General features: G+C 46.3%; 1 protein-coding gene across 4 annotated transcripts in view; it reads left to right on the top strand.

The window, feature by feature from the left end:
* The window catches only part of ESPN (espin), an 888,237-nt gene that overhangs the window by 323,521 nt on the left and 538,371 nt on the right, over positions 1 to 26,345 (top strand). For all 4 annotated transcript variants that reach the window (XM_085608893.1, XM_085608894.1, XM_085608891.1 and 1 more), the window contains exon 3: positions 23,932 to 24,118. In XM_085608893.1, the coding sequence (XP_085465019.1) occupies positions 23,932 to 24,118 (187 nt within the window). The remainder of the gene's footprint in view (positions 1 to 23,931; positions 24,119 to 26,345) is intronic.

The following is a 26,345-nucleotide window of genomic DNA, read 5'->3' on the forward strand; positions in this document are numbered from 1 at the left end:
GCCCTCTCCTAAAAATCTTTATAGCACGGGCGCCGAATGCATTTGCAGTGCAATAGGTCTCGCGTTTGCAAGAGATTAAGCTATTGGCATTGTAAATGACATTGGGCCATATGTAGGATGCCAAATTGCGATCGCAAATGCTGAAATTCGCCGAATTTCGGCGTTTGCGATCGCAATTTGGGCAGTGTGCTATGTAGCACACAAAAACCCACATGCAAAATAAGGAATCGCAAAATTTGCGATTCCTTATTTTGCTAATGCATTTAAGGAATCCCAAAATGCGATTCCTTAAATGCAATGTAGGAAGCACCCAAGTTGTGAAATTTTGGCTTAAGAAATCGCATATTACCACCAACCTGAGGTTGGTGGTAATTTGCGATTTCCTTGAAAAATGCACTTTTTTGCATTTTTCAAAGTGCCATGTGGCGCACATACATGCCCTTAGCGCATGTATGTGCGCCACATGTGCACACATGTTTATTTCAGGGGTGCAAAAGGGTGCCCTATTGACACCCTTGCAACCTTGAAATTGCATTCTCAATTTGCGATTCTCTAATTGAGAATCGCAAATTGAGAATGTCTTCCTATTCATTCCTATGGGCCTTCTAGCCCATAGGAATGAATGGCAAGGTATTCCTTATTTGCGAATCTCAATTTGGGATTCGCAAATAAGGAATAGGTGGGAATCGCAAAATATTTTGCTAATCCTACCTACATTCTGTTTTGCAATTCTCTAATTGCGATTCCCTAAAAATTGCAATTAGAGAATCGCAAAACACGTTTTACCTACATATGGCCCAATGCCTTTTATTTATCTGTTTATCAACACGTAGATGAAAGGCATTGACAATTACAATGCCACTAGCTCAAACGCTCGTAAATGCGAGACCTATTGCATTGCAAATGCTTGTTTTTATTATAGGCACTGTACCTTTACGGGACTGACGCTGCTACCAAAAAGGGCATTTAGTTGAAATGCTGGAATGGAGGTCTCCTGTCCCTCGCAAGCCTGCATTACCTCATTCGCAGCCCGTTTGGTAGAGTTTGCAAACGGAATCATGCATCATTAATATTAATGAGACAGGATTCTGTGAATAATGTTTGCATTGTGACAGATTAACACATGCCTCGCAGTGCAAAATAAATAGCCTCAGGTCGCAAACAATTTGCTGTGCAAAAACAGCAACTGCTTTGTGACCCAAGGCTGCGTGCTTCATCAGACCCCTGGTTTTAGGCACGTCGGTGCCCTCAAAGTCAGGCCTGACCACCATCTGCTTCTATGTTTGTAAATTTAACATGCTATATGTCAGTTCAATGAATGCTCTTCCAGTGTCCTGCTAGTAAATAGGATTCTATCTGCAGAATGGGCAGGAACCCTGTTCTGGTGGCCTGTGCGTGTCCCCAGATAAACATTCAAGCAGTAACACGACACTGCCCTAACAAACATCCGCCAAAGCATCCCAGGGGACATTTCAGACAGAACACCTATTAAAGTTCTGACCTAGCACAAGTACATCCTGCTGGTTAAAAAAACACCGATCCGTGCATTTTAAAGCAGAGAGACGATCCCTTTGTGAGGGTTGAATTTCTTTACTGTGTCATTAGCATTTCCAGGAAGCAGTGTGTGGCTCCAAGTCTTCTTAGTGCATACCTGTTGAAATGTGTGCCAGACAAGGACTCTGGGTTGATTGATATAAGGAGCACCATTAAAAAAGAAATTACATTGTTTCTAGTGGCAATTGTCAAAGACAGATGAACGGTAATTTATCCTAACCTGCAAAGCCGCATGATGTATGGAATTGCCAAAGCTTGCTATAAAAGGTGCATTTTAAGGAGGATAAAAATGTGTGATATTATCAGGGCACCTTAGAATCAACAAGTTTCAAAAAGTCCAGCTCACCACGAAAAGCTTTGAGAAAATGGGACCATATCATGCAATTTACAGTTTTTAAAGCAGAATTTCCCCATAAATAAGAAGTCATAGGTTGCAATTAGGCAATGGTGAAATATTTCAGAACTCTCATCGAGTGCCACTCAAACCTGTCCTTAGTAGTCTGGACAATTTTACCTGCCCTAAGAATAATTTTTTGAAAATAGTAGCAAAATGATGCATTTTCCAGCATAGGTCCCAAGAAATTGAATAAAAAGTCATAGGTGCCACAGACAGTTCAGAAAATGTAAATTCACATGATCTATCATGTTCCATATCACCTATCTACAATTCTATTTTAAATTACCTTCATTTTTAACCCTGACCCTTCTACGTAGTTTTTCATACACATGTTAGGACAAGCATCTCTTTGGATGGGACAAGGTGGAAAAATGAAGCCTCGAGGAATTGCAGGATCTTCCTATATTAGTGCTATTCCCAGATTAAGGAAACCTTGGAGCTTTGGTTAGGAGATGGTTTACAGACTATGCACCCAGAAACAGCTGGATATATCCCTCACATGTCTGCTTTAAATATATATTTGTAGATGCAATTCCTTTGCCAACAAAAATGATCTTTTCAGTTTGATAAAATGCACTTTTTTGCTGACAGTACAATCATACTGCTTGTGGTACCAGTGCCTACCGCCAGCCCCTCGAAAGATTCTCTCCTACAGTCAGGAGTTGCTGTGTTCTCCCAGCCTTATGGACTGCCTACCTTCCTGTTTAGAATTTCATTAGGTCCAACACCAGGACTCAATCAATCAATCAGGATTTTGTAGAGGGCGACTACTCACCCTTAAGGCTCTCAAGTCGCTGTGGGGGAGTGGGGTTGCTGTTCAATCGAAGATCTTGGTCTTGAGATACTTCCTGAATTGAGGTAGAGATGGCGATTGCCTGAGATGGAGAGGAAGGGAGTTCCAGGTCCTTGCAGCGAGGTAGGAGAAAGATCCTCCTCCAGTGGTGGTCCTGCAGGTCTGTGGGATGTTGGCTAGGGTCTGATGGGTGGAGCGGAGATGTCTGGTGAGGGTGTGGAAGGAAAGGCAGTGGTTGAGGACCTACAACTGATGGGTAATATTCTTTGGATGGCGTGGGGAGGTAAATACTATGCCTGGTGGCCCTCAGCAGATCCTGGGCATTGGGACAGTTAAGCAGATGCAGTAGACTGCTGGGCAGAGGGAGCAGACTTCTAAGCAGAGGCAGAAGACGGCTTAGTCCACAGTACATCCTGTCTGGTTGAACCTCTGTTGGTTTAGTCTTGCTTGGTGGATGAACACTCACAATGGCAGTCAGTCCAGGACAGCCACCCCCCACTATCCTTTAGGGTCTCTGCAAGCACCTTTAATAAGATACGCTTCCACACTTCTGTAGCTGTCCCTTAAGGTAGTGATCCCATCTGTTCGCTGATGCTCTTTACTCCAAGGAGAGTGGCTTTTCGTCAGTAACTGCATGTATTGACATTTATGGACAAGTGCAAGTTAGGGGGAAATGCTTCACGATGTATCTGCTTCTTAGAATGTCCAAGAGTAATGTTCTATTATGTTAGTTTTCATGTTCACTTCCGTGGTGAACAGATGCAACAGATCATGGAGTAGCCAGAATAAGCTTTCTTTGTTTCACTGAGTCAATTTAACCTTGATGTACAGAAGGGAGCTGAGACAAATAGCAGGTAGGTTTGGCACTCATTTTCCATTGTACAGTGCTTCTTGTGCCCAGGGTCGTAACACAGGCCCCCGCAATGCGGGGGGGCCCCAAGCTCCAGGGGGCCCCCTCAACACTGCACTTTGTCCGGAGAGCTTTTGACAGAGTCCGGAGGGGGCCCCTCCACGTACCTTGCAGGGGGACCCCGTCAATTATCGTTACGCCACTGCTTGTGCCACTCTTCTCTCCTCGATTTGTCCTTCTTCTAGTTTGAGTTTCACATAAAGTAGAATATTTATTTAATCATTTTTAGGTCTAGCGGTTGTCAACACCTTTTGATTTTATAAAGTAATATGTATACACCTACTTATAGAGGCTTTTATCAGCCCTCTTCATCTATTGGTCTGTTTTAGACCTGGCAGCGTTTCGCATGGTTCCCCCTCTCTTTTTGCTTTTGACCTCCAGTTTTTGACTGTGTCCTGAATTTCATTTGTGCTGGTTTTAGTACTCTGGGCACTTAACCATTTCTAATCAGAGCTAAAGTGCATGTGCTCTGTGTCGAAAATGTAAAGGCATTTGATTTCCCCATAATTGGCATATTTGATTTATTGACACGTCCCTACTACAGTGCACTACATGCACCCTGTGCCTGTAAATCAAAGTCTACTAGTGGGCCTGGAGCACTGATTGGGCCACCAACATATATAGCCCTTCAAAACCTGTCTCAGGACTGCCACTGCAAAGCCAATGTGTGCAGTTTTTAAACTGCCATTTTGACCTGGAAGGTTCACCTACTTGCCAAGCCCAAACCTTCCCTTTTACTACATAAAAGTCACCCTAAGGTAGGCCCTAGGTAGTCCCATGGGCAAGGTGCAGTGTGCCTAAAAGGTAGGACATGTACTTTTGAGTTTCACCTGTCCTGGTAGTGAAAAACTGCTAAATTTGTTTTTAACTTCAGAAAGGCATATCTCTCCCATAGGTTAACATTGGAGCTGTCTTGTAACACTTTACAAGTGTATCTTCTAATTGAGAGCAGATAGAAAATTGGAGGTTGGTGTTTCTGGATTCACAATGTAAAAACACATCCTTTAGGGAAGTTGTTTTTTAATTTGGAGGTATGAAAATGCCACTTTTAGAAAGTTGGCATTTTCGTGCGTAACCATTCTGTGCATCTGTCTGTCCCTAGAATGCACGTCTGGGTTGGATGACAGTTTGGATTTGTGAATTCTCTATAGACAGTCACACACAAAGGGAACTGAGGTTGTGTCCTGCATATCCTGATGACCCATCACCAGGCTGATGAGCCTTCCTGAGCTAGAGTGGCGGGAGGAGCTAACACTTGCCCCTGAATAGGGCCGTGCCTGTCCCCACACAAAGAGCTGCATACCCCATGCAATGTGTCTGGAGCCAGGGCCAGAAAGGGCAGGGTCCTGTGCACTACAAAGACCTTTGTTGAAGTCTCCCTACTTCAAAGGCCAAAATGGGTATAAGTACTGGACCTCTTACACCATATACTCAGAACATTTCTGGACAAAGGACATTCTGCCAGAAAGAAGAGCTGTTGTGCTGCCAGTTTGCTGTTTGCTTTGCTGTGTTGGCCTGCTGCTTCTTGCCTGGGAGTTAGAGGACTTTACTCCCTACATCCTGCATCTAAGGTTTCTCTAAGGGTTTGACTGAGCTTGCCTCCTGTTGTTGAAGTCTCAGGGACAGCAAAGACTTCACCTGCATCTTGCTACCAGCACCTGGGCTAATCTGCTGCGAGTCCTGCTTTCCCACGTGGTGCCAAATCCAGTCCTTACAACGCAACTTTGACTTAGCTGCAGTGCCTCGCCACTGCTTGAATTTCGAACACCACCTCACCGAAGCCTGTGACGCACCATTACGACTCTGACGCAGCCTCGGCCTGTGTGGCTTCCAGCCGATGCAGCACCTTCAGTCTAGCAGTTCAATATTGATGCCATATGATTAATGCATCATGCTCTAGACTTCAACGCATTATAAACACCACGTTATCTGCAGGAACTGTGGTCTCACACCAGCAATTGACGCGCCACCTCCTCAGCACACCGCATTGTCCCCGAGCGTTAAAGTCTCAACGACCCTGCACTGTCTTCAGGAAACGACGCATCACCTGTATCCGTGACGACTCACTTCCTCTGTGCCTCACATCTTCTTTGGTTTCCGACGTATCCAAGGTACTGTCAGTGAGTCTGTTAACTCCTGCATCTGGCCCGTGCTCCATCGCGGTCAGACTGAACTTTTGGATTTGTCCCGCTCAAGCGTGACCAGATAACTCCAGTTGGAGCTATTGACTTCGAAGCACTGCATTTTTTAATTCATCTTGCAAAATACATATATTGACTTGTATATGTTGGATTTTTGTTGTTTTGGTCTTATTTTACTAAATATTGGCTATTTTTCTAAACTGGTGTGGAGTCGTTTGTGGTGTATTCACAGTGTTATTGTATGTGTGTGCACAAATACTTTGCACAGTGCCTCTTTAGTTTAGCCTGACTGCTCGGTGCCAAGCTACCAGATGGTGAGCACAGGTAAACTTAGTGTGTACTCTACTTACCCTTACTAGGACTGTGGTTCCTGCTTCGACAGGGTGCATACTACTGCCAACCAGAAACCCAATTTCTAACAGTCTGTTATTGTGTCATGCACATTTTTCTTCCTCTCACTACAGCACAGATCATTCGGCAGTGGTTCAGTCTGCTTCAGCTATTGGCTAACTTCACTATGAGTGACTTTCTAAAAGAGCACATCCACACAAAGTAGTTTCCTTCAGTACTAGGCACTACTATGTTCATGTATGCTTTGTAAGATCAAAAACATTTTTTGTTTTATGTCAATGCTTTTTTTTTAGACTGACAAGGGCCGCAAAGCTTCCTCAACAATAACGTTTTGCCAAAAAAATAACAACAAAAAAACCATCAACAAAATGGCTATGCCAATGTTTGTTTGGCATGATTGTCATGAATGCATGTTTCTCAAGGTGGATGTTTTCCTTTTAAGGCGTGATTGTGAGGATCATAGCCACATTAATTGTATTAAAAATGTATACATTTTATGTTGCAGACTCTGTTGGTCTCTCGTTTAGTTGTTCGAAGTATGTTCTTCAGAGACACACTGAGCAATGGACAGCCAACACGTTTCTCCCTGGCACACAGACCTTGGGCTTTTTCAAGGCTATGAACAATTTGTTACAGTAATCACAGCTAAGATATGTTCAGAAAAGAGTCAATAAAATTACTCTAGGAAGTGATTACCATATAGATACAAAAACTGTACTTTTGCCGAGATTAGACGTTCATCAGTACACAGGTGAAGCACTCGTGTTGTTTTTGAAAACACAGGAAAGTAAAATACACATTAATTGGCAAACAGAAATGGACAAACAGGGTACAGTTAAGCATATGGGTCGATACACAAGAAGGGATAGCACAGGCACAAGATCGAGAACATCACAGCACAACAAAGCGAGGCAGTTTGTGACTGCTGTACATTGGGAGATATTACATTACTAGATAATAGCAGACGAAAGAGATTGAGGAAGGTTGGGAACTAATTCAAGAGTTACGGGAATTGGTCAGGTCCTGAAGAAATGCAAGGAGTGTGTTATCTAGAAGACTCAGTGGTTTGGTGGTTTCTCTGTGTCGCACGTTTTCCGGGAGTAGAGCACCCATAGCATTTGTAATCATTGTGGGCTGATAAAGATGGAGTCTTATGGGGTGCATAAAGAACACAGGAACGAGACTAAAGTGCAACTGAGCATAGATAAAGGAAAATGAATTACCATGCATATAAAGGAAATCCTATTGTAGATGTCTGTAGGTAGGCAGTCAGTCATAAATGTTCCTAGTAAGGAACTAAAATGGTCAAAACTGGGGGGGCAAAGGAGAAGAACAGTGGTGGCACACTGCAAAAATGGTTTTTGTAAGTACCTCAGGTATGTATCAGTGTTAGAAGTTAAATGAAACAAATGAAACCTAGAAGGTAAATGGTATAGGATACATGTATTCAACACATCGGTCGGGCTGACTGGGCTGCTTTTACCAATTGCAGAGGCTGCCTTGCGTTTGCTTACCAATGTTAGTCTGGGTGATATATACTATGGACAGGAGGAAGGGCAGTTCAATGTCTGATCAGGACATGCCATCCGCTGTGGCTCATAGCCGGTCAGCCGAGCATCTGGTCCTAGAGCTGTTCTTGCTGCAGTCTGGAGCAGTGGATAGTACTTAAAATAATGTGTGTTTATACAGCACAGTAGGGTGTGTGAAGGGGCGATGGACAGAAGTTAAGTGACTTTCTCTGACGGTGGCCATGTTATAAGTGGAGGTGTGGCACAGTGGGACATTTAGATTAAGGCACTAAGTTGGGAGTATCATTCATGACCGATTGCACCTTTGAGTCGAAGTAGGAAGGGTCATGACTGATGTCCTAATGTGTCAGTCATTTTGGATTAGGCGAGGTATCGAATGTGAAGTGAAGGTGAAGAAAAAAATATAGACATTATGAGGCATATAAAGTATATGGTTTGTCAAAGTCTGTCACACTATGGTTGAGAAAACAAAATATAATTGTGGTAGCCAGGGGTAAGTTTGGGAGATGGAAGAAGTCAGGTTGAATTTGGATAATGCCTGGTTGGTCATTTATTGGTGGGACAAATTCAGTCATGGAATATGTAGTAGAGACATACAATGTGTTTATCTTATCAGAGATGCACTATTATGAGACATTATTAAAAAAACCAAGTGTAATGGATAATCACTGACCAAGTGTATCCATATGGTGGGTTAAAAATAATTTTATATCATTCAGTGGTTACAAAATGTCAGTCCTGTCATTATGCTAGTATCACTGGAGAACGCCAGTACACAAAGGTGACATGGGACATCTTAACCATCAATGCAGTCTGATACAGGGCACAGACTAATATATGCCATTCTTTTGCAACATGGAGGGCCCAAATCGGGAAGAATTCGCAAGGTTGCTCAGAATTATATGCGTTTGTTGATCTGGAGGGAGTATGCCTGTTTATAATTGTTATGGCCTCAACTTGGATATCATGTGTCATAATTCTGTTAATACAAGAAGAGCCTATGACAAAAAGAGAAATAAAATGATATGGAAGACCTTTGATTGATTTGACAGTCTGATACCTGCAATGACTAAGACATGTCATTCTTTCAATTATGTAACTGTTTCAAGAAGAGCCTACAGGGGGAGTAGTTTGCGAGATTGCACAAAATTATATGTGTGTGTGATGATTTGGCACAGATGGAAGCAGAATGTAATTAGCACAAAGACAAACCAAAGGCTTAAGAGGGCTGATCTAAAGGCTCTCTATGTTTCTATATGGATATATATTTAGATCTAGGCCTACTGCCTTTGTTGTAACGTTTCATAATAAACCAATCAGATCATGGTATTTGAAATACTTTTACATGGTGAACCCATTAGGCCAATAGTTGTTGTTGAGCTTGAGCTTTCCCACAAGGCAACCAACCATCAGGCATACAGTCATCAAATTCTAAAAGTATACAAAATTACAGCTGGAAGAGCAACATATTATCTCTCTTAAGAGGGTCTAACAGGGTTTCTAATGGTTCAAATCTTCTATACCCATGGTTTATCAGAGGGGTTAACCAACACCAAATCCCATTGCCTACCATGGTAATCTGTAAGATTCCATGTAACACAATTCTTATTTGTAGTTTTCTTTTAGTTTTTAAACTGTTTTTATTGAAAAAATACCTCAAACAGTATAGCAATGCCTTCAAGGCCCAGCATATCTTCAGGTATACAATCAGCATGAATGAATAAAGTACACATAGACAACACAGTGACTCGTTATTCTGCCAATTCTTCAACAGCGGTAAATGTTTCATGCATTTTGACCCCACTACGTCGCAACTCCACTGTAGGTGACCGGCAAATCTCCCCTCCATATGTATTTCATGCTGCCCATTTACGATCCCATTTTTTGGGGCAGCCTCTGTTTTTAAATACATCCTTTTCGGCAATCATGGCCCTATCTATGTCGACTGCCCAGTCTCTAATTCGTGGCGCCTCCCCCAACCCCCATTTCTGTGCAATGTTGTGTTTGGCTATGGCCCACCCGAGTGAGACCCATGTTTTCTCGGTCTGATTAAAGTCAGTGGCGTCCTATATATTTAGCAGGCATAGTTGCAGGGTAGCTGTTATTTTCTGCCCCCCGGCCCTCTCAAGATGCCCAGCAATTACGTTCCAGTATGACTGAATGACTGGATATGCCAAGATCGTATGGAAGAAGGTCCCCTCTTGTTGACATTGCCTAAGGCAAAGGGGATCAGTACGCCTGCCCATCCTGACCAGGATTCCTGCTGCTAGGTAGACACGATGCAGGACTTTGTACTGGACTAACCTCAATCTCATGGGGATGGCCACCTATCTGGGGGAGGCCAAGGCGCCTCGCCAATCTTCCTCCTCGAGTTCGCCCAGCTCCATATTTGTAGGTTTTAATACAGAACAATAACAATCCACTCCCAAATGAGTATTAACTCATATGCTCTTCACAATGAGTCTGTCAGGCCTACTAGCTTCATAATAACTTTTCATAGAAAAACAATCACGCCTATAATCTTTATTACTGGTTTGTCACTATTAACAATTCAGACTATCGGGAGGAGCCTAGCGCGCAACCAAGATGGCCGCGTAGGTGCGAGGCTCCCGAGGACCTCCGCAACCTCCTACGACTATCCTGAATTTATCCTGTCTCGGACGAGGGGAATGTGTTGGTGAGCCTGAGCTGAGGTGGCACCCGTTTCCCGTTGTCAAATCGGACCTCGGACACCGGAGTGAGCACCGATTGAAGTCTGCGGCCTTCTCCTCGCCAGACCCCGGATTTGCGCTGAGGGGCGACCCAGTGACAAAGTGAACAACAGCGGCGGGCCGGGCCTGGCGAGTCGCGTACCCCGCACTTTCGCTTTCACTTTCGCACCCCCTTGCTGTCTCTGCAGGGTTGGGTCGCGGGGCTCTCTGTGTTGGTGTGGTCTCGCGGAGAGACTCGGCCTGCCCGCCGGCTGTGACCCACCCCGCCGATCTGAGGTGGCCCCCCCCGGAGCTTGTGGCCCTGATTGCCTGCTCTTCACGTCGTGGCTGGTGCGATCGGGGGATTGGTGGCCATGGCCACGAAACAAGATGGAGACCGGGCAAAGACCAAATCGACCCGGCGTGGCACCACCCATCAGGCCAACAGTATGGACCGCTATACCCTCCAGAAGGGATCTCCTGGTGGACCGCTCAAATCCCCTGAGGGCCCTCCTGATGCCCCGGACCTGCCTACGGATCTGACTCTGCGTGATGTCATGGGTGCCATTGCCGAGATGAAGGCCTCGGTGGGCCAGCGGTTCGACACACTGGCACAGAAGATCGACTCGGTCCTCGTGGATGTTGGCCTGGTGAGGGCCGATCTTTCCAAGACCAACGACCGAGTTGATTCTTTGGCCCACACCGCATCGGGCCTTACTACTGAGGTGGCGGCACTACAAAAGGAGGTGCGCCGGCTTAGTCAGGCGAGCGCCCTTATGGATCGGCGCCTGGAGGACTCCGAGAGTCGGGCCCGGAGGAACAACATTCGCATCATCGGGGTGCCCGAGGGACGGGAGGAAGCGGCGGCGGACCTATTTGTGGAGGACCTGATCGCTACCCATCTCCAGCCACGGGGGCTGAGTAAATTCTTCGCGGTGGAGCGGGCCCACAGGGTTCCCGGGGGAAGGCCGAAGGTCGGAGCCCCTCCGCGGCCTCTCATTGCCCGGATTTTCAACTTTCGGGACAGAGACGCTATCCTGCAAGCCTCCAGACTGCATGGGCCGGTTAAGCTTGACAATATGGAGGTGAACTTTTATCCTGATTTCACCCCAGCGGTCCAGAAGCAGAGACTGAGCTTCCAAGGCGTCAAGCGCTGTCTTCGGGACCTGAACCTTAAATACGCTACGCTCTTCCCAGCCAAGCTGCGAGTGGAGGTAGAGGGTCGCACGCACTTTTTTGATTGTCCCGAAGCGGCCGGAGACTGGCTGGACACTCTGTCTGGGGATCGTGATCTGGGGAGCGGGGGGGGGGCGGCGGGGGGAGACGGCACACTGGATCGGGACTGAGGGGGTAATATTCTGCTTCACTCTGGACAAAAATGATGCCGCTCTCGATTAAGCGTTTGTCTGTATAATTTCCCCTCCTAGGGAGGTTGTGTGGGGTCTACTGGGGGTTCTCCTTCCTCCTCTAGGGGGTTTAGTTAGTTTTTTACTATATATATGGGGCGACAGGCACACTGCACGTTGGGGGGGCTGTTCGGGCTCATGCAGGGGTGCAGGGAGGGGGGAGTTTTGTTGGGGCGGGTGGGCAGGGATGGTGGGGTGTTGTTCGTTTTTACCACAAGGCAAAAGTATTATTGTGCTAGCTCTATAGTGCTCTCCGGGGGACAAATGGTGGCTTCTGTCTACGATGGGGGGTGGGGAGCTGGCTTTGTTGTGCTGGAGCGTGAATGGACTGGGGGACAGGATAAAACGAGGTGTGGTCCTGCAGTTTTTGAAGCGAATCTCGCCCGATGTAGTTTTTCTGCAGGAGACACACCTCATTGGCAACTCCTTCTGCGCCATGAATCGGCGTGGCTATCGCCTGGTGGCCCATTCGGGCTTCACGTCTGGCTCGGGGGCTGTGGGCATCATGGTTGGGAGCTCGCTCCGGTTGGAGATTGATGAGGTGCTCCATGACGACAGGGGACGTTACGCAGTCTTAGTGGGAAGGATGGAGGGCAAAGTGGTCGTTTTTGTGTCAGTATACGTCCCGCCGGGGCTGCAGTCGACTACCTTTGCGGACCTGGGGCGCCTCCTCCTTGACCTTCCGGGGGGGATTCTGGTGGTGGGGGGGGGATTTCAATGCGGTGGTTTACGGGACTGTGGATCGTCACCCCCCTAGGGACCTCCCCCGGGCCCAAGCGTGGCTGTCTGGTCTATTGGACACCTTGGGATTGGTGGATTGCTGGCGTTTAAAACATCCCACGCAGTTACAGTATGCCTTCCATTCGGGGGCCCATGGTGGTCTCTCACGACTAGATTATGTCCTGGTCCCGGCGGCATGTGTTGGGAGGGTGGGAGAGGTGCGTCATTTGGCACGGGGTATCTCGGACCATTCCCCGCTCCTGTTGCACCTGGATCTTTTTCCGGGGGGTGAGGGTAGGGTGGTCCCGATCAATCCCTGGTGCCTGCGCGACCCCACCATTCGCGCTGAATTGATTAAATCCCTCCAGCGCTATTTTGACGAGGGTGTGGGGTCCGTGCCGTCGGCTGTCTCACTGTGGGGGGCATTCGGGACAGTGCTGCGGGGAGAGGCCCTGTCCCTCATTTCCCACACCCGGAGGCGCGAGCGGGAGGAGGTGACCCGGGTGGAAGCTGAGATAGCCGAGTTGGAGGGTAACCTAGAATGTGGGGTGACGGATGCCGTATTACATGTCCTCCAACTCAAGCAAGCGGCCTATAGGGCCCTCGTCACGGAGGCGGCCAGGGGCCTCAGTAGAGAGCAGCGGGGGAGGCTGTATGATGTGGGTGATAAGGCTGGTAAATTGATTGCGTGGCTGGACAAAAGGGAGAGAGCGAGTCGTGTAGTCCCGCTGATTGAGAGGACGGATGGTGTGTGTGTTGCTGAGCCGGGGGAGGTCATCTCCTGCTTCGCGGACTGTTTCCGTGGGGTGTGTACCCCGGTGTCTTCCCGCTCTGGGGAAAGTTCCCGTGCCCTGCTCGGGGGTGTCGCGCTGCCTTCCCTTTCGGAGGAGGACAGAGTGTCGTTGGACGCCGCTCCAGCCTCCGACGGGGTCGCCCTCGCCATACGCTCGGTCGCTTCCGGCAAGGCCATGGGTCCTAATGGTCTCCCCATCGAGTTGTACAAGTTTTGACCGGATACGCTGGCTCCACATCTCCGATCGATGTTCCTGGAGGCTCATTCGGTGGGCTCCCTCCCGCTGGACCAGCGTCTGGCTACAATCGTGGTTATCCACAAGGAGGGGAGACCTCGGGACCGGGTTACATCCTATCGGCCCATTTCGCTACTGAACGCGGAGCCCGGGATTGTCGCCGGGGTCCTGGCCAATCGGCTGGTCGGCGTGGTGGGCGAACTGGTTCGCCAGGATCAGTCCGGCTTTATTCCCCATCGTGGCACGGCCCTTGACTTGCGGCGTTTGCATGGGGTGCTCGCACGTGTTCAGTACATCCGGGAGCCGGCCATTTTGGCGTCCTTGGACGCCACCATGGCGTTTGACACGCTTGAATGGCCATACATCTGGGCGATGCTTGCGAAGTTTGGCTTTGGCGCTGGGTTCATCAGTTGGGTCAAATTGCTGTATTCGGGCCCATTAGCGCAGGTGGTGGTGAACGGTAGAGTATCGGCTCTGTTCGAGCTGGGCCGGGGCACGAGGCAGGGTTGCCCCTTATCGCCGCTCCTTTTTGCGCTTGCCTTGGAGCCCCTGGCGGAGTGGCTGCGGTGGGAGCCTTCCATCCGTGGTCTCCGTTGGACCCCCGAGTATGAGGACCGCGTATCCCTATACGCTGATGACATCCTTCTGTACCTAGCTTCCCCACGTAAATCACTGATAGTACTGGTTGATGTTTTGCATTCATTTGGTCGTAACTCCGGCCTTGTCATCAACTGGGTTAATCGTGTGTGTATGTTCTCTCTGGGGAGGCTCCTATTCTCCCGCGGGGCTGCCCGATCCAGATCGCCCCGCAGGGATTTCGGTACCTGGGTGTCTTCATTACTCTGGACCCGGAGGCCCGGTATGATCGGAACTTGCTTCCCCCCCTCCTGCGCCTGAGGGAAGATGTCACGCGCTGGCGGCGCTTGCCGCTTTCGCCGCTCGGCCGGGCGGCATTGTTTAAGATGATGTCTCTGCCGCGTTTCCTGTACGCCTTGCAGAACACCATGGACCTCGTCCCAGCGCGCAACTTCCGTGAGGTGGAGAGTTTGCAGCGCCGCCTGTTCTGGGACGGGAGGCCGCGTATCGCGCTGGCGAAGCTGACGCTCCCATGGTATGACGGAGGGGTCGCCCTCCCGGATATCAAACGGTACTATTGGGCCTCCCAGATGGCTGCGATTAATCACGGCCTGTACGGGCCCGCCTTAAACCCGGCATTCGCAATGGATAAGATGCTACTCCCGGGTGGGGACTATAATCGAGCGCTCTACTCCAGCGCGCCCGACGCTCGGCTGACCGGCCCCACGCGTGTCATGGTGCGAGTGTGGCACGCGGCCAATGTGGCGATGGGGTGGAAGGACCGTTTGACCCGGGCATCGCCACTATACGCGTCCGAGCAGTTGGGCTCCCTGTGGACCTCGAAGGGCTTTGAGAAGTGGGACATGATAGGCATCAGCAAAGTGGGGGATCTCTGGACGAGGGGAGGATTTAAAACGTTCGAGATGCTGCAGACGGAATTCCAGTTGCATGACAGGGGGTACTTTCGGTATTTGCGGATCCGTCGTGCACTGGGCTCCGTCTTCCCAGACGTTGCATCCATCCCGGAGTATTCCCCCCTGGAGGATAGAGTGCTGGATGGACACGTTCCGGACAGCACGATCTCACTGATCTACAAGGAGCTGGTCGGTGACCGCTCGGGATTGCTGGCTGCCCTTCGTGGGGCTTGGGTCGCCGATGGACTGGAGCTGGACGACGAGGACTGGACCTCTGCGGTGGCCTCCCCGAAAGAGGTGGCCATACCGGCCCGCCTTCGCTTCGTCCAGCTCGAGATACTCCACAGAGTCTACATGGCGGGGCCGGGGCTCCTGCGTATGGGTTATGCTGTGGACGGGTTGTGTGGGCGTGGGTGTGGCGCTTTGGGGACCTTTCTGCATGTACTGTGGGAATGCCCGGAGGTGGAGCGATTCTGGCGTGGTGTGCATGAGGTCCTGCGTGTGGTTACGCATGTGGTGCTGCTACCCGAAGCGAGGAGATGCCTGTTGAATGTGTGGGAGCCTGCCGACTGCTCGGCGCCACAGACGTGGTGGGTGACTCTGGGATATATGGTGGCCAAGCGTGATATTGCTCAACTGTGGGGATCCCAGAGGTCCCCGACTGTCTCGGCCTGGGGGGAACGTGTGGATTGGTGCATGTTTCGGGAAAAGGTGGTGTATGTGGCGAGAGGTAAGCCTGGGACATGGGTGAAAGTATGGGGCCCCTGGAACGCCTACCGAGGGGGAATTTGTGCTCCGCCGTTATTGCCCGATCCGTCGCCTGCCCCATCCCCTTAGCCGACCCATCTTCCTTGTTCCGGACATTGAGTTTACCCAGCCCTAGTCCTGATCTCTTCCCCTTCTTGATACTCCTATGGACTGGTAGGGTCCCCCTCTCAGGGGAGCACATGCTGCTATTTCGGATTGTGGATTGCCTTGTGGGTTTGTTTTTTCTGGTTGTTTTTTCAGTTTAAAATGAAACCGTACAGTGGGGTCCGGATGGGGTGGCTATCAACGCTGCTAACTCCTGTGCATCTTCCTCAGCCGCAACGCACGCTCTACAATGTGTATCATATGCTCCTTTTGTCTACTAGCGGCCGGCCGGAAGGTTGTAGGCCCATCTTTGTATATTTTTTGAGTTTTGTAATAAACGGTTTCAAAAAAAAAAACAAAAAAAAAAAAAACAATTCAGACTATCTGTATTGGGCATAAGCTTTCCCACAAGACAATCAGTAGGTATACTGTAATAAAATTGCAAATATGTACACAATTTCAGATGCCAAAACAATGTAGCACCCCTCCTAATAGAGCCTACTAAGGATTACTATAGTGCAAATCTTCTATCCCCATGGTTTGTTTGGGTGGAACACCAGCACCAAAATCATTGCCTACTATAATGAGTTGTGAGATTCTCTGTAACAAAATACCTGTATACAGGCTTTGGCACAGCGTGATAGCCTCCTCTTAAAAGCCTATTACCTTTAACACATGACTTTTATTTTCAGGAAGTCAATACTGCAGGCATCATCATAACTTTTCATTATAAATAGATCACACATAAGGAATGTGACAGAATATTTCCCAGTAAACTGACAAGGCCCGTGTGAGAAATTGGGTTACTGGTTGACTGGGGTGTGAGCCCTGGTTAAGCAGCAACCACAATCCTTTTTAGGATAAGGCACAGGCGAACCCAAAATTAACCTATGCTTAGCCCCCTGGTAACTTCGCACATCACGGTCAGGCTTGATTTAGAGGCAATGTGGAAAGTATTTGTGCAGTTCTTCAAACAGTTAAACTGTGAAAACACCACACAAACAAGATCCCATACCAGGTTAGAAAGAATTTGCAAAATGTAATAAATAAAACAAAACCAAAATGACAAAAACAATTCAGTAGAACCAGAGTAATTATTTTTTTATCAAATTAAGTGAAAAATAGTCCCTAAAAGCATAAAGCGCCAACCGTTGCTATTTGGTTGCGCTGACTGGGTCAAAGTCAAAGGTTCAGGCCGACTGCGATGGAGCGTGGGTTGGATAAATCCCCAGATTAATTCCGCTGAAGGTTTTCCTTCTCAAGTATTATGCCAAGAGTCCCTTTAGCGTTGGAGAGGTTTGCAAGAGCAAGGAGAACGTTGCAGGAGGTTGTTGATGTGGCGCGAAGAGCCGGCCCGGTGTCGTGGATCTTTGCCTTGGCAGTCCCTTGCATGCAGTCAATTCTGCAGTGTGAAAAAATGGGCTGGTGGCGGCTTGTGCTGATTTTCAGTGCTAGTGGCAAAGTCTCACTGCGAATGGGCCCATTCACAGTTGTGAAGAGCCCAAAAACTTCATTTAAGAGCCTGTGAGCCACACCAAAGGTCCTGGACCTGAGAGGCACCACTTGGGTGTCAGGAACCTGCTGCTGCTGGGTCCAGGAGCAGTTTGGGGAGCCTTTTATGTCCCTGAGCCTAAAATCAGGAGGGCAGCAGACTCGCCTTTGGAGTCACTTTGGGGTCCCGGGTTCAAGATGAAGTTGCAGGTCCAGTCCTTCCTCCCCAGGCAAGAGGGAAGCCGGCAGCAGGTCTGCACAGCAGGGTAGTAGTTCCTTCACAGCAGCAGCATAGCAGAGTGGCAGTACTTATAGCAGCACAGCAGCCCTTCCTCCTGGCAGAGTATCCACAGGTCCAGAAGTGTGCTGAAGACCTGATGTCTGAGGTCCAGTACACAGCTGTGCCCTAGAAGTGGGGAACAGCTTCTATAGGTAGTCCTGTGAAGTGCACAGATAACCTGCCTTCCTAGCCCAGGCTCCAGACTAACAACAGGGTGCATGAAGCCTTTTGTATGGAGAAAGGGTAAAGCCTATTCAAGTATAAGTGGGGCTAGACCCAGCTCCTCATCCAATCCTCCCAGTGATGGCCCATCCCGTCACAACTAAGCTCCCCATTGTGTGTTTTTTTCTTGAAGTAATACACAAGCCCAACGGTCAGCTACACCCAGTCATGTGACCCAGAGACAGGCTGCACGCACCAAATGGCTACGGCAAAAAAATACCAACTTGCTAAATGTGGCATTTTCAGAGTTGCAATTTAAAATCTGACTTCACCATAAGTTCAGATTTTAAATTGTGTTTCCAGAGGCACAACATTTGAACTGGCTATATCTTCCCATTTGGAAATTGCACTTATAAAATGTAATAAAAACAACTCCAATCTTATCTTATTGGAGATTGAGAGGCATTGTAGTAGTGAAAAATAAATGTAAGCGTGTTTCACTACCAGGACATGGAAAATGTAAAAGTACATGCTTTTTAAATATATTGCACACTGCCCTCTGGGCTTTCCAGGATCTACCCTAGGGTGATTTGCATGTATTAAAAAGGAATATTAGGGCCTGGCAAAAGGTTTACTTAGGCAGGTGGAAATGGCAGTTGTAAAACTGCACACACAGGCTACAATGGTAGGCCTGAGACATGATTGAAGGGCTACTTAAGCAGGTGGCACAATCAATGATGCAGACCTACTAGAAGCATTTAATTTACAAGCCCTGGGCACATGGAGTGCCACTTTACTCTGGACTTATAAATAAATTAAATATGCCAATTAGGGATAAACTAATGTTACCCTGAGCACAACCACTAGTGCTGCTTAGCAGTGGTAAGATGCACAGAGTTCCAAGGCCAGCAAAAACAAATTCAGCAAAAAATAGGAGCAGGAAGGCATATTGTTTGGGGATGGCCCTGCAGAAAGGTTTGTGTATACATTAAAAATTGTAATACCTGCCGCCCAAGCCATTCTTATACACATGTAGGAGTGTGATGATTAGTAGTTATGTTGATGCTGTCACAGGCCACGCTGACATGGGCAATGAGTGATGCAAGCTGCAGTGGCCTCCTGAGAAGCACCCGAGCACTGCCTGCTGTGCTGGGCATTGGCTTTCTGACAAAGAAACCATAAGATATACTGTAATACAATTACAAATATGTTCAAAGTGCAGTTGTTAAAACGTGCATGCTTTTCACAATATGTAAGTCAAACCTCCTAGATTTGTAACAACGCTTCGCACACATCTCAGACCTATCGAACTTGGCATAACTTTTCCCAATGAACTGAGAAAGCATATAGCCTTTACCATTTGCCTGACACCATGATCAACCCCTCCCTATTCAATTGCACATAAACTGATAACCAATGAACATGCAATTATAAATTTACAAATATGTAGAAAATATATCTTGCAAAGCAATATACATGCTCTCCCAATATGGCCTAATAACAATCATCACTATGAAAACCTCCATAACTTTTCAATCAGATCAGGCCCATGACCTCAGACTTTTCCCGGTGCACCAATTAGGGCTATAGCTTGTCACCATAAACAGCTACGCCTAATGTTTTGATCATAAGCTTTTCCACATGGCAAACATGAGGCACACATAGAAAGGTATACAAAATTGCAGTTGGCAAAGCAAGAAACTGCCTCTCCTAAAATATATTTTATATCAAAGGTTTGTGAAGGGCGTAACCAACACCAAACCCCTTGTCTAGTAAAGTAATCTGTGGGGTGGAACCTGAATTTCAAATAGCATATATTGTGGAACTTTAATATCGTGGACAAAATATCTAGGTCTTGAAAGGTAAGTATTTATAGATTTTCTATACCTAACTTCACATATATGTACCCTGGCGATATATCTTCATGATATGTACATGTGGAGCTAAGAATTTTTAAGTTATACTTTCTCTATACACGCTACCTTTCGATATTTTGGTCCTTGTTATATTTTCAATGATATTAAGGTATCACGAGATTCCTAGTCTCAATATTCAGGAATACAATGATGATATGTGAGATTCAACGTAACAAAATCATTCTCTGCAAGCTTTTATACAGAGTAATATCAACCCATAATCAAATGGATTGATGTTAACATATGCTTTTCACAATAAATATGTCAGATCTACTGCCTTTATCATAATATTTCATAATATACAGGAAAAGCCCTTAGCCATGATCATTTGCTTGTCACTATATCCAACTCTACCGTGCTGTACATAATTTAAGCTTTGCCACAAGCCAAAACGTACACCACAAGCGTTCTTCTCAGCAGAAGCACACAACTTTGGCCCTATCACATCCTGCACCCTGTGGAACCCACATGTGGGTGGAGCCTAAGCCCATATCTCAGTAGTAATCTGAAAACTCTTTTTTGTTGATTACATAAGGACAGGTGACAGCTTCACATATATATTAGTGTGGCTCCGGGCACCCCATACTGCTCTCAAACACACAACTGCACTCTGAAGTCTAAAGTTAATTATGGAAAGAGAAGGAGTGCTGGGGCTGGTAACAACAAAACATGCCTCGCAACTGCCTTTATACCATCTGTTCTGCTGCCAGAGAAAAGCAAAAACTGTAAATTAGTTACCTATCTATGATATTGTAAAAGCATTACTGTGCCATTTGTGTACCCCCAAAAGAAGGTCAATATCCATCATATTTAAACTTGACTAAACAAACAAAATAATGACTGCTGTATGGAGGGGAAGCACTACTTTCGGTGGAAGCATACAAGTTCTTTAGAACATGTAACATGTACCCCTGTGCACCCACATGTGGATGGAACAAAATCCATCTTTGAAGTGCTCCTGAAAGCTCCTTTATAAGTTGATCACATAAGCTGCACTGTGAAACCAGACCTAGAAATGTTAGGTATGTATTGTAATAGATATAAATAGCAGGAAATCTCGGCCTGATCCAGGATGGGAATGTCTCTGGCAAGTGAAAGTGAGCGACCACAAAACTCACGGGTGAGTTGGGGTATCCCCGCTATGGAATGCCCTGGAACAGCTTTGCTGAAATTCAACATCACTTGCTTTGCACAGTTCTTGTTTTTCTAGGTATATGGGTCAGTAGCACTTCCAGTTCAGGTTTATTCCTTTGCATTCTGAAATTTGTAGTCCTTATTTTATAATGGGATAAACAAAACCCCAAAGAGCAAAAAAAAAAAACCTGGACTGAATGAGCAGCTCAGAAAGGATCTCCAAGAGAGCTCACCATGCTTGTATAATATTGTGTGTGAGCAAATATATTTTGGGCGCATTTTCTCAATGAATATAAAATATGGATGCATTTGCACAAGTTGCAGTATTTGTGCACCTCAAATAATCATTTTTTTTTAAACATATTTTATTGGGTTTTGGTGTACTACACTTTCTCTTCTTAAGAATACATATCTCATGCTACATGACTGACTGGTGTGTTACGTTTTGTTTTCCTTGATAGCCCAGTTAATGTCTTGGCATCTCCAAGCCGTTTGAGTTCGTTCAAACTCCCTCCCCCCAACTCCCCCCAGCTCTCTCCCCAACTCTCCCCCCTCCCTCGCACTGCAGGCCGTCACAAACCTTGCCTTCCACTATGGGCCGCTTCTACTTTTATAACCGGCAGCGGGCTGTGGAATCTTCATATCTGCGCCTCCTAGACATACTTGATCCAGTCCGCGTGCCCCTCAAATAATCATAAGTGTACACATGCCTTTGAGAATTATGCCCTCAGAAAGCGGATCTTCACAGGATCGTTTCCAAAATAGTGAAATTGTTCACTTCCATTAAAAGTTGCATATTTCAACCAAAAAAATATGGATGAATGGAGGTAAGTACACATTTAAATAAATAAAACGAATTTCGTTGCGAGAGCTGCATCCCATTTAGCGATGCAGCGCGTGCAGTTTGGCCTGTTGCTGCTGTCATCCTCTTTGCTGGTGCTCTAATTAGACAGCCTTGGGTGTTGCACACCCTCACAGCCAGTGGTAGGAGTGGGCGGGATCTGAGGGGCACGACATACCCATATTGTTTAGTTCCCCTACTTTCTAAGAAAAGACAACCGTCCCGTGACCGTGATTTCTGAGGTGAAATGTGTCAGCTGAATTGTAAGGCAGGGATTTCCCTGCCCTGTGAAACCGATGAGAGGCAGACAGCTAAACAAGCCCGGTTGTCAGGGTGCCTGCTGCCTGAAAGAAATGTAAATGTGCACAAGTGGTCAATCTGCGATTGTCAATGGTGCTTGGAAGCTGGTATTGATGACTTCAATTGACGGAATCACTTGAAGCTTCCTGGTGAAACAGATTTTTTTCTTTTGCAGTCATATTGAAAGCGAGTTACCAACTGAGCTGTGAAGTGTGTGGTTTTAATGAATAGTTAGAAGAATAATTCCACTATGCACAGTCTGTTTTTTTAAAAAAATCTATATTTTGGAGGACATTTATTATCTTAAACATTTTTGCCCATTTCACAGCAGCCTATCTTCTACTGTGTGTAATGCACATTCATAATAATTAATAGGTTGGGACCCCGTTGCACTAAACATACATTAATTAGTCTCTGTTCTGCACTGCACCAACCAGGGTTCAATTCTGTGGCTTTCTGATTATGCACACAGATCTATGCAGTGCATCAACCAATAGAGGTTTCATAATGTACAATAATGCACTTCCCACTGAGTAACTTAACTTGCATTTATTTTTAATTTAAGCTGTGCGTTATTATATATGTAGTTACCTGAAGGGGAAGATCGAAAAAGTTACAGAATATTTTGCTTTTTTTAGCCATGCCTTTGACCCCAACCCCATGCTTGCTCACCCCACGCACTACTTGCGCTGCATCACAGTACTTTTATTAATGCACTTCTACCTCTGCTTCACACCATGGTGCTGAGTTGAGTGTGCACTGTGTAGCATAAGTTTGGTACTGGAAGCCTACCCTTCCAGAAAAAAAGGTCTTATGCCTCAACACATTTCAGAGTGGTCCCACACAATGGATGTGTGATGTGCATTTCAGCACACATGCAATGGGTAGTTTTTGTTTTGAGATATGAAAGCATTTCCCCTTGTTGGCACATGCTTTAAGGAGCCGTTAGTTTATGATGCAAAGTCTGGTCTCGATGTCTTAGCAGATCGGGCTATCTGTCAAACCCTGCACTGATCCACCCAAGTAACACCCTATTAATGCCCTCTCAACTCAAAGCAATGCGAAACATTGCTGAGAAACAGACCCTTTCCAGCACAAAATACCTTTTGCCCTGGAGAGTAAACACAAATGAGGTGACTTCGTATCGCTTTGCATTATTTGGGAATGTTGCAAAGCCTTAGTAAATATAGACTGAAATGTGTACGTTTCCTAAAGCTTCATGAATGAATGAAAAACACTTTTAAAGCGCACAACTGCTCCCTGAGAGGCATTTCGGGGCTAGAACCAGTAGAGCGATATAAGGGCCTAACTTTAAAATTCCCTAATCCACTGTGTTTTTAGCGCAGACTTAAATGCCTTCTCCCATTCTAAGTCTCTGAGGGCTCTTGTAAAGGAATTTCATTTTCTCCTGCCAAATAGGAGAAATACTGTCCTCCTAGTCTTTCTTTGTATATCCTTGAGCTGCAAAGTAGCCCTCGGGTAGAGGGCAGCCTGATAGCTATCTTAGGAAAGATTCCTCCAGCATTCTCTTACATAACAATCTAGTTAAGTTTATTAGACTACTGTGCTTACCATACCATGTAAAGTATAAATGAAAGCAAATCATTATTACCACAGTATGAAATGCATATAATTTCAATCAATTATACTATTTTTGGTCTCTATTTCTGCAACGCTGACATCAAACATTTTGCTAAAGGAATAGACACATCACAAGTAGGCATTTCATATAACAATTTATGTACTAATATAATAAAACTTTCCCATGATACCTAGGCTTAAAGATTGAAAACAAGGACAGTGAAGTAGAAAGTGCATAACAATAACTTCAAAACACTTGAAATTTGTTGGGAATGGTAATTGACCCATGCCTCAATCCTTCCATGAATGAAAGTGTATGTAGTGATTTTCCTAAGTCATTCACTTCTCGCTATTTTCACTTGCAGCGCTATCAACGCTCAGACAAAGAACGGTGCCACATGCCTCTACCTCGCCTGCCAGGAGGGACACTTGGAAATCATACAGTATTTGGTGAAGAACTGTGGGGCTGACCCCCACATACGAGCTCATGATGGAATGACCCCCTTACATGCAGCTGCACAGATGGGTCACAACACAGTCATAGTCTGGCTGGTAAGTTTAACTAACTTCGTCCATCATGTCGAATGAGACAGTCATGACATGTGGGTTGGATCACCAAAGCTCAGTTCTGATCGGAAACCAGGGACAGTCGAATATATTATATGTTAGAATACGGAAAACAAAAATATCATGGGGCCAAAGAATGGAAGCGTAAATATCGATGTACAAAATACAGTGGAGGTTAATGCATATATGTAAGTGTAGATTTACTATTCTCAACTCCACATCTATGCACCTTGAAGATATATATATAGATATATATATAGATATATATATATATAACCTACTGGCGGTTGTCAGTAGGTAGTTATAGTTAGGACCTCGTTTCTATTCAAATAGCGTTTTTTCTTTTGCCAATATCTTTGACGCCGTTTGACGAATTTTTGCGAAATTTTCAAAACTATTTGGGCGGTCCGGTCAGCTCCTGTCTTGAAAGTTTCGGGGTGATTCGTCAAGCATGGGCTGAGAAATAAGGGGGGCCCCAAAACACGTTTTCCCCATGTTAATTTCCATAGGAACTTTAGACAAAACTACAGCCCGAACTGCTGAATGAAATTACACCAAATTTGGCAAAAAGGTAGGTCTTGGTTCACAAAGAGCCCTTTTTGTTAAATGGTGTAAATCCATTCAGTAGTTCCAGAGAAATTAGAAAAAGAAAAGTTTCGATATCTGAGCTCCGAGGAGGGTTCCCGAACCCTCCCGGGCACGAGCTTCACTCTGATTGGCTGCCAACACTCCAAACCAGGAAGTGTCGGCAGCCATCTTGTGACTCTGTAGAACCGAGTCACAAGAAAACAGTGAAACAAAGGTTAAAAAACAAGAAAAGGGGGCAGGGTAGAAAAACCTGACCCCTAGCCCAAAAAAATGCTTTTTATTAAAAAAAAACAGCTACATTCGCGCTGGATTTGCGAATTCAGACCGAGGAAAAAAAACAAAATTCTATAAGCCCCCGGGTGGGCCAGGTCCCGGGGGCAATCAATGATTAATTTGCGGGGGCCCCCTGCAGCCCCAGGGACCGCTACCTCCCCGGGGCTTAGTTAATTGAATGGGGGGCACACGGCCCCCCCCCGCAGCCCCGGGGACCACCACCTAACTGGGAATTCATTACTAAATGTGTGGGGTGGCCCTACCCCCCCACGCTGCCTCGGGGACCGCCACCTTCCCGGGGCACTTTTATTTATGAGGTGAGTGGCCTCGCGGCCCCTCAAGCCCCGGGGGCTTTCAAAGTAAATGAGGGGGTGGCCCGGGAGGAGGGGACGCGGCCCGTCTTCGCGTTAATTTAAAAAAACAAATGGTCAGGCCCGGGGGATGGGTTCCCCAGGGCCAGAAATGGCCCAGGGGAGGAGGGCCACGCGGCTCCCCTCACCGCAAATATATATAAAAATAAATAAATCAACCAGGCCAGGCCCCGGGGATGGGGTCCCCGGGGCCAACAGTGGTCATTTGAGATGTCATGAGTGATGTCATCAGTGATGTCACTGACCATGTCATGAGTGATGTAATATGTGACTTCATCAGCAGTGCATTGCAGGAGCGCAAGTTATAGTTATCGCTTCTAACTATAACAGCCAAATTTCTCTGGTTTCGTATGAGTGAAATGTCCAACTAACTATAATGTCTCTGAAACTTGTGGGTTTTTTCAGTGAATTTCTAAGGTTTTTTAAATGCTAATTTCTAACAATAACATCCCTGAAACCTGTGTTTTTTCAGTGTATATATATATATATATATATATATATATATATTCACTGAAAAAAACCATAGGTTTCAGGCACATTATAGTTTGGAATTAGCATTTATAAAACCTTAGAAATTCACTGAAAAAACCATTGGTTTCAGGGGCGTTATAGTTAGCTGGACATTTCGCTCGTACAAAACCATAGAAATACCGCTGTTATAGTTAGTTCAGCTAACTATAACTCGCGCGCCCGCAATGCACTGCTGATGACGTCACATATTACATCACTCATGACATGGTCAGTGACATCACTCATGACATCACTGATGACATCTCAAATGAATTTCTAAGGTTTTATAAATGCTAATTCCTAACTATAACGTGCCTGAAACCTATGTTTTTTTTTGTGAATTTCAAAGGTTTTTTAAATGCTAATTTCTAACTTTAACGTAACAGAAACTTATGGTTTTTTAAGTGAATTTCAAAGCTTTTTTAAATGCTAGTTTCTAACTATGCCTACAGAGGTAGGACATGTGAAGA

The sequence above is a fragment of the Triturus cristatus genome, chromosome 1_2 (genome assembly GCF_964204655.1).
Source record: "Triturus cristatus chromosome 1_2, aTriCri1.1, whole genome shotgun sequence".
In the NCBI taxonomy this organism is placed as follows: Eukaryota; Metazoa; Chordata; class Amphibia; order Caudata; family Salamandridae; genus Triturus; species Triturus cristatus.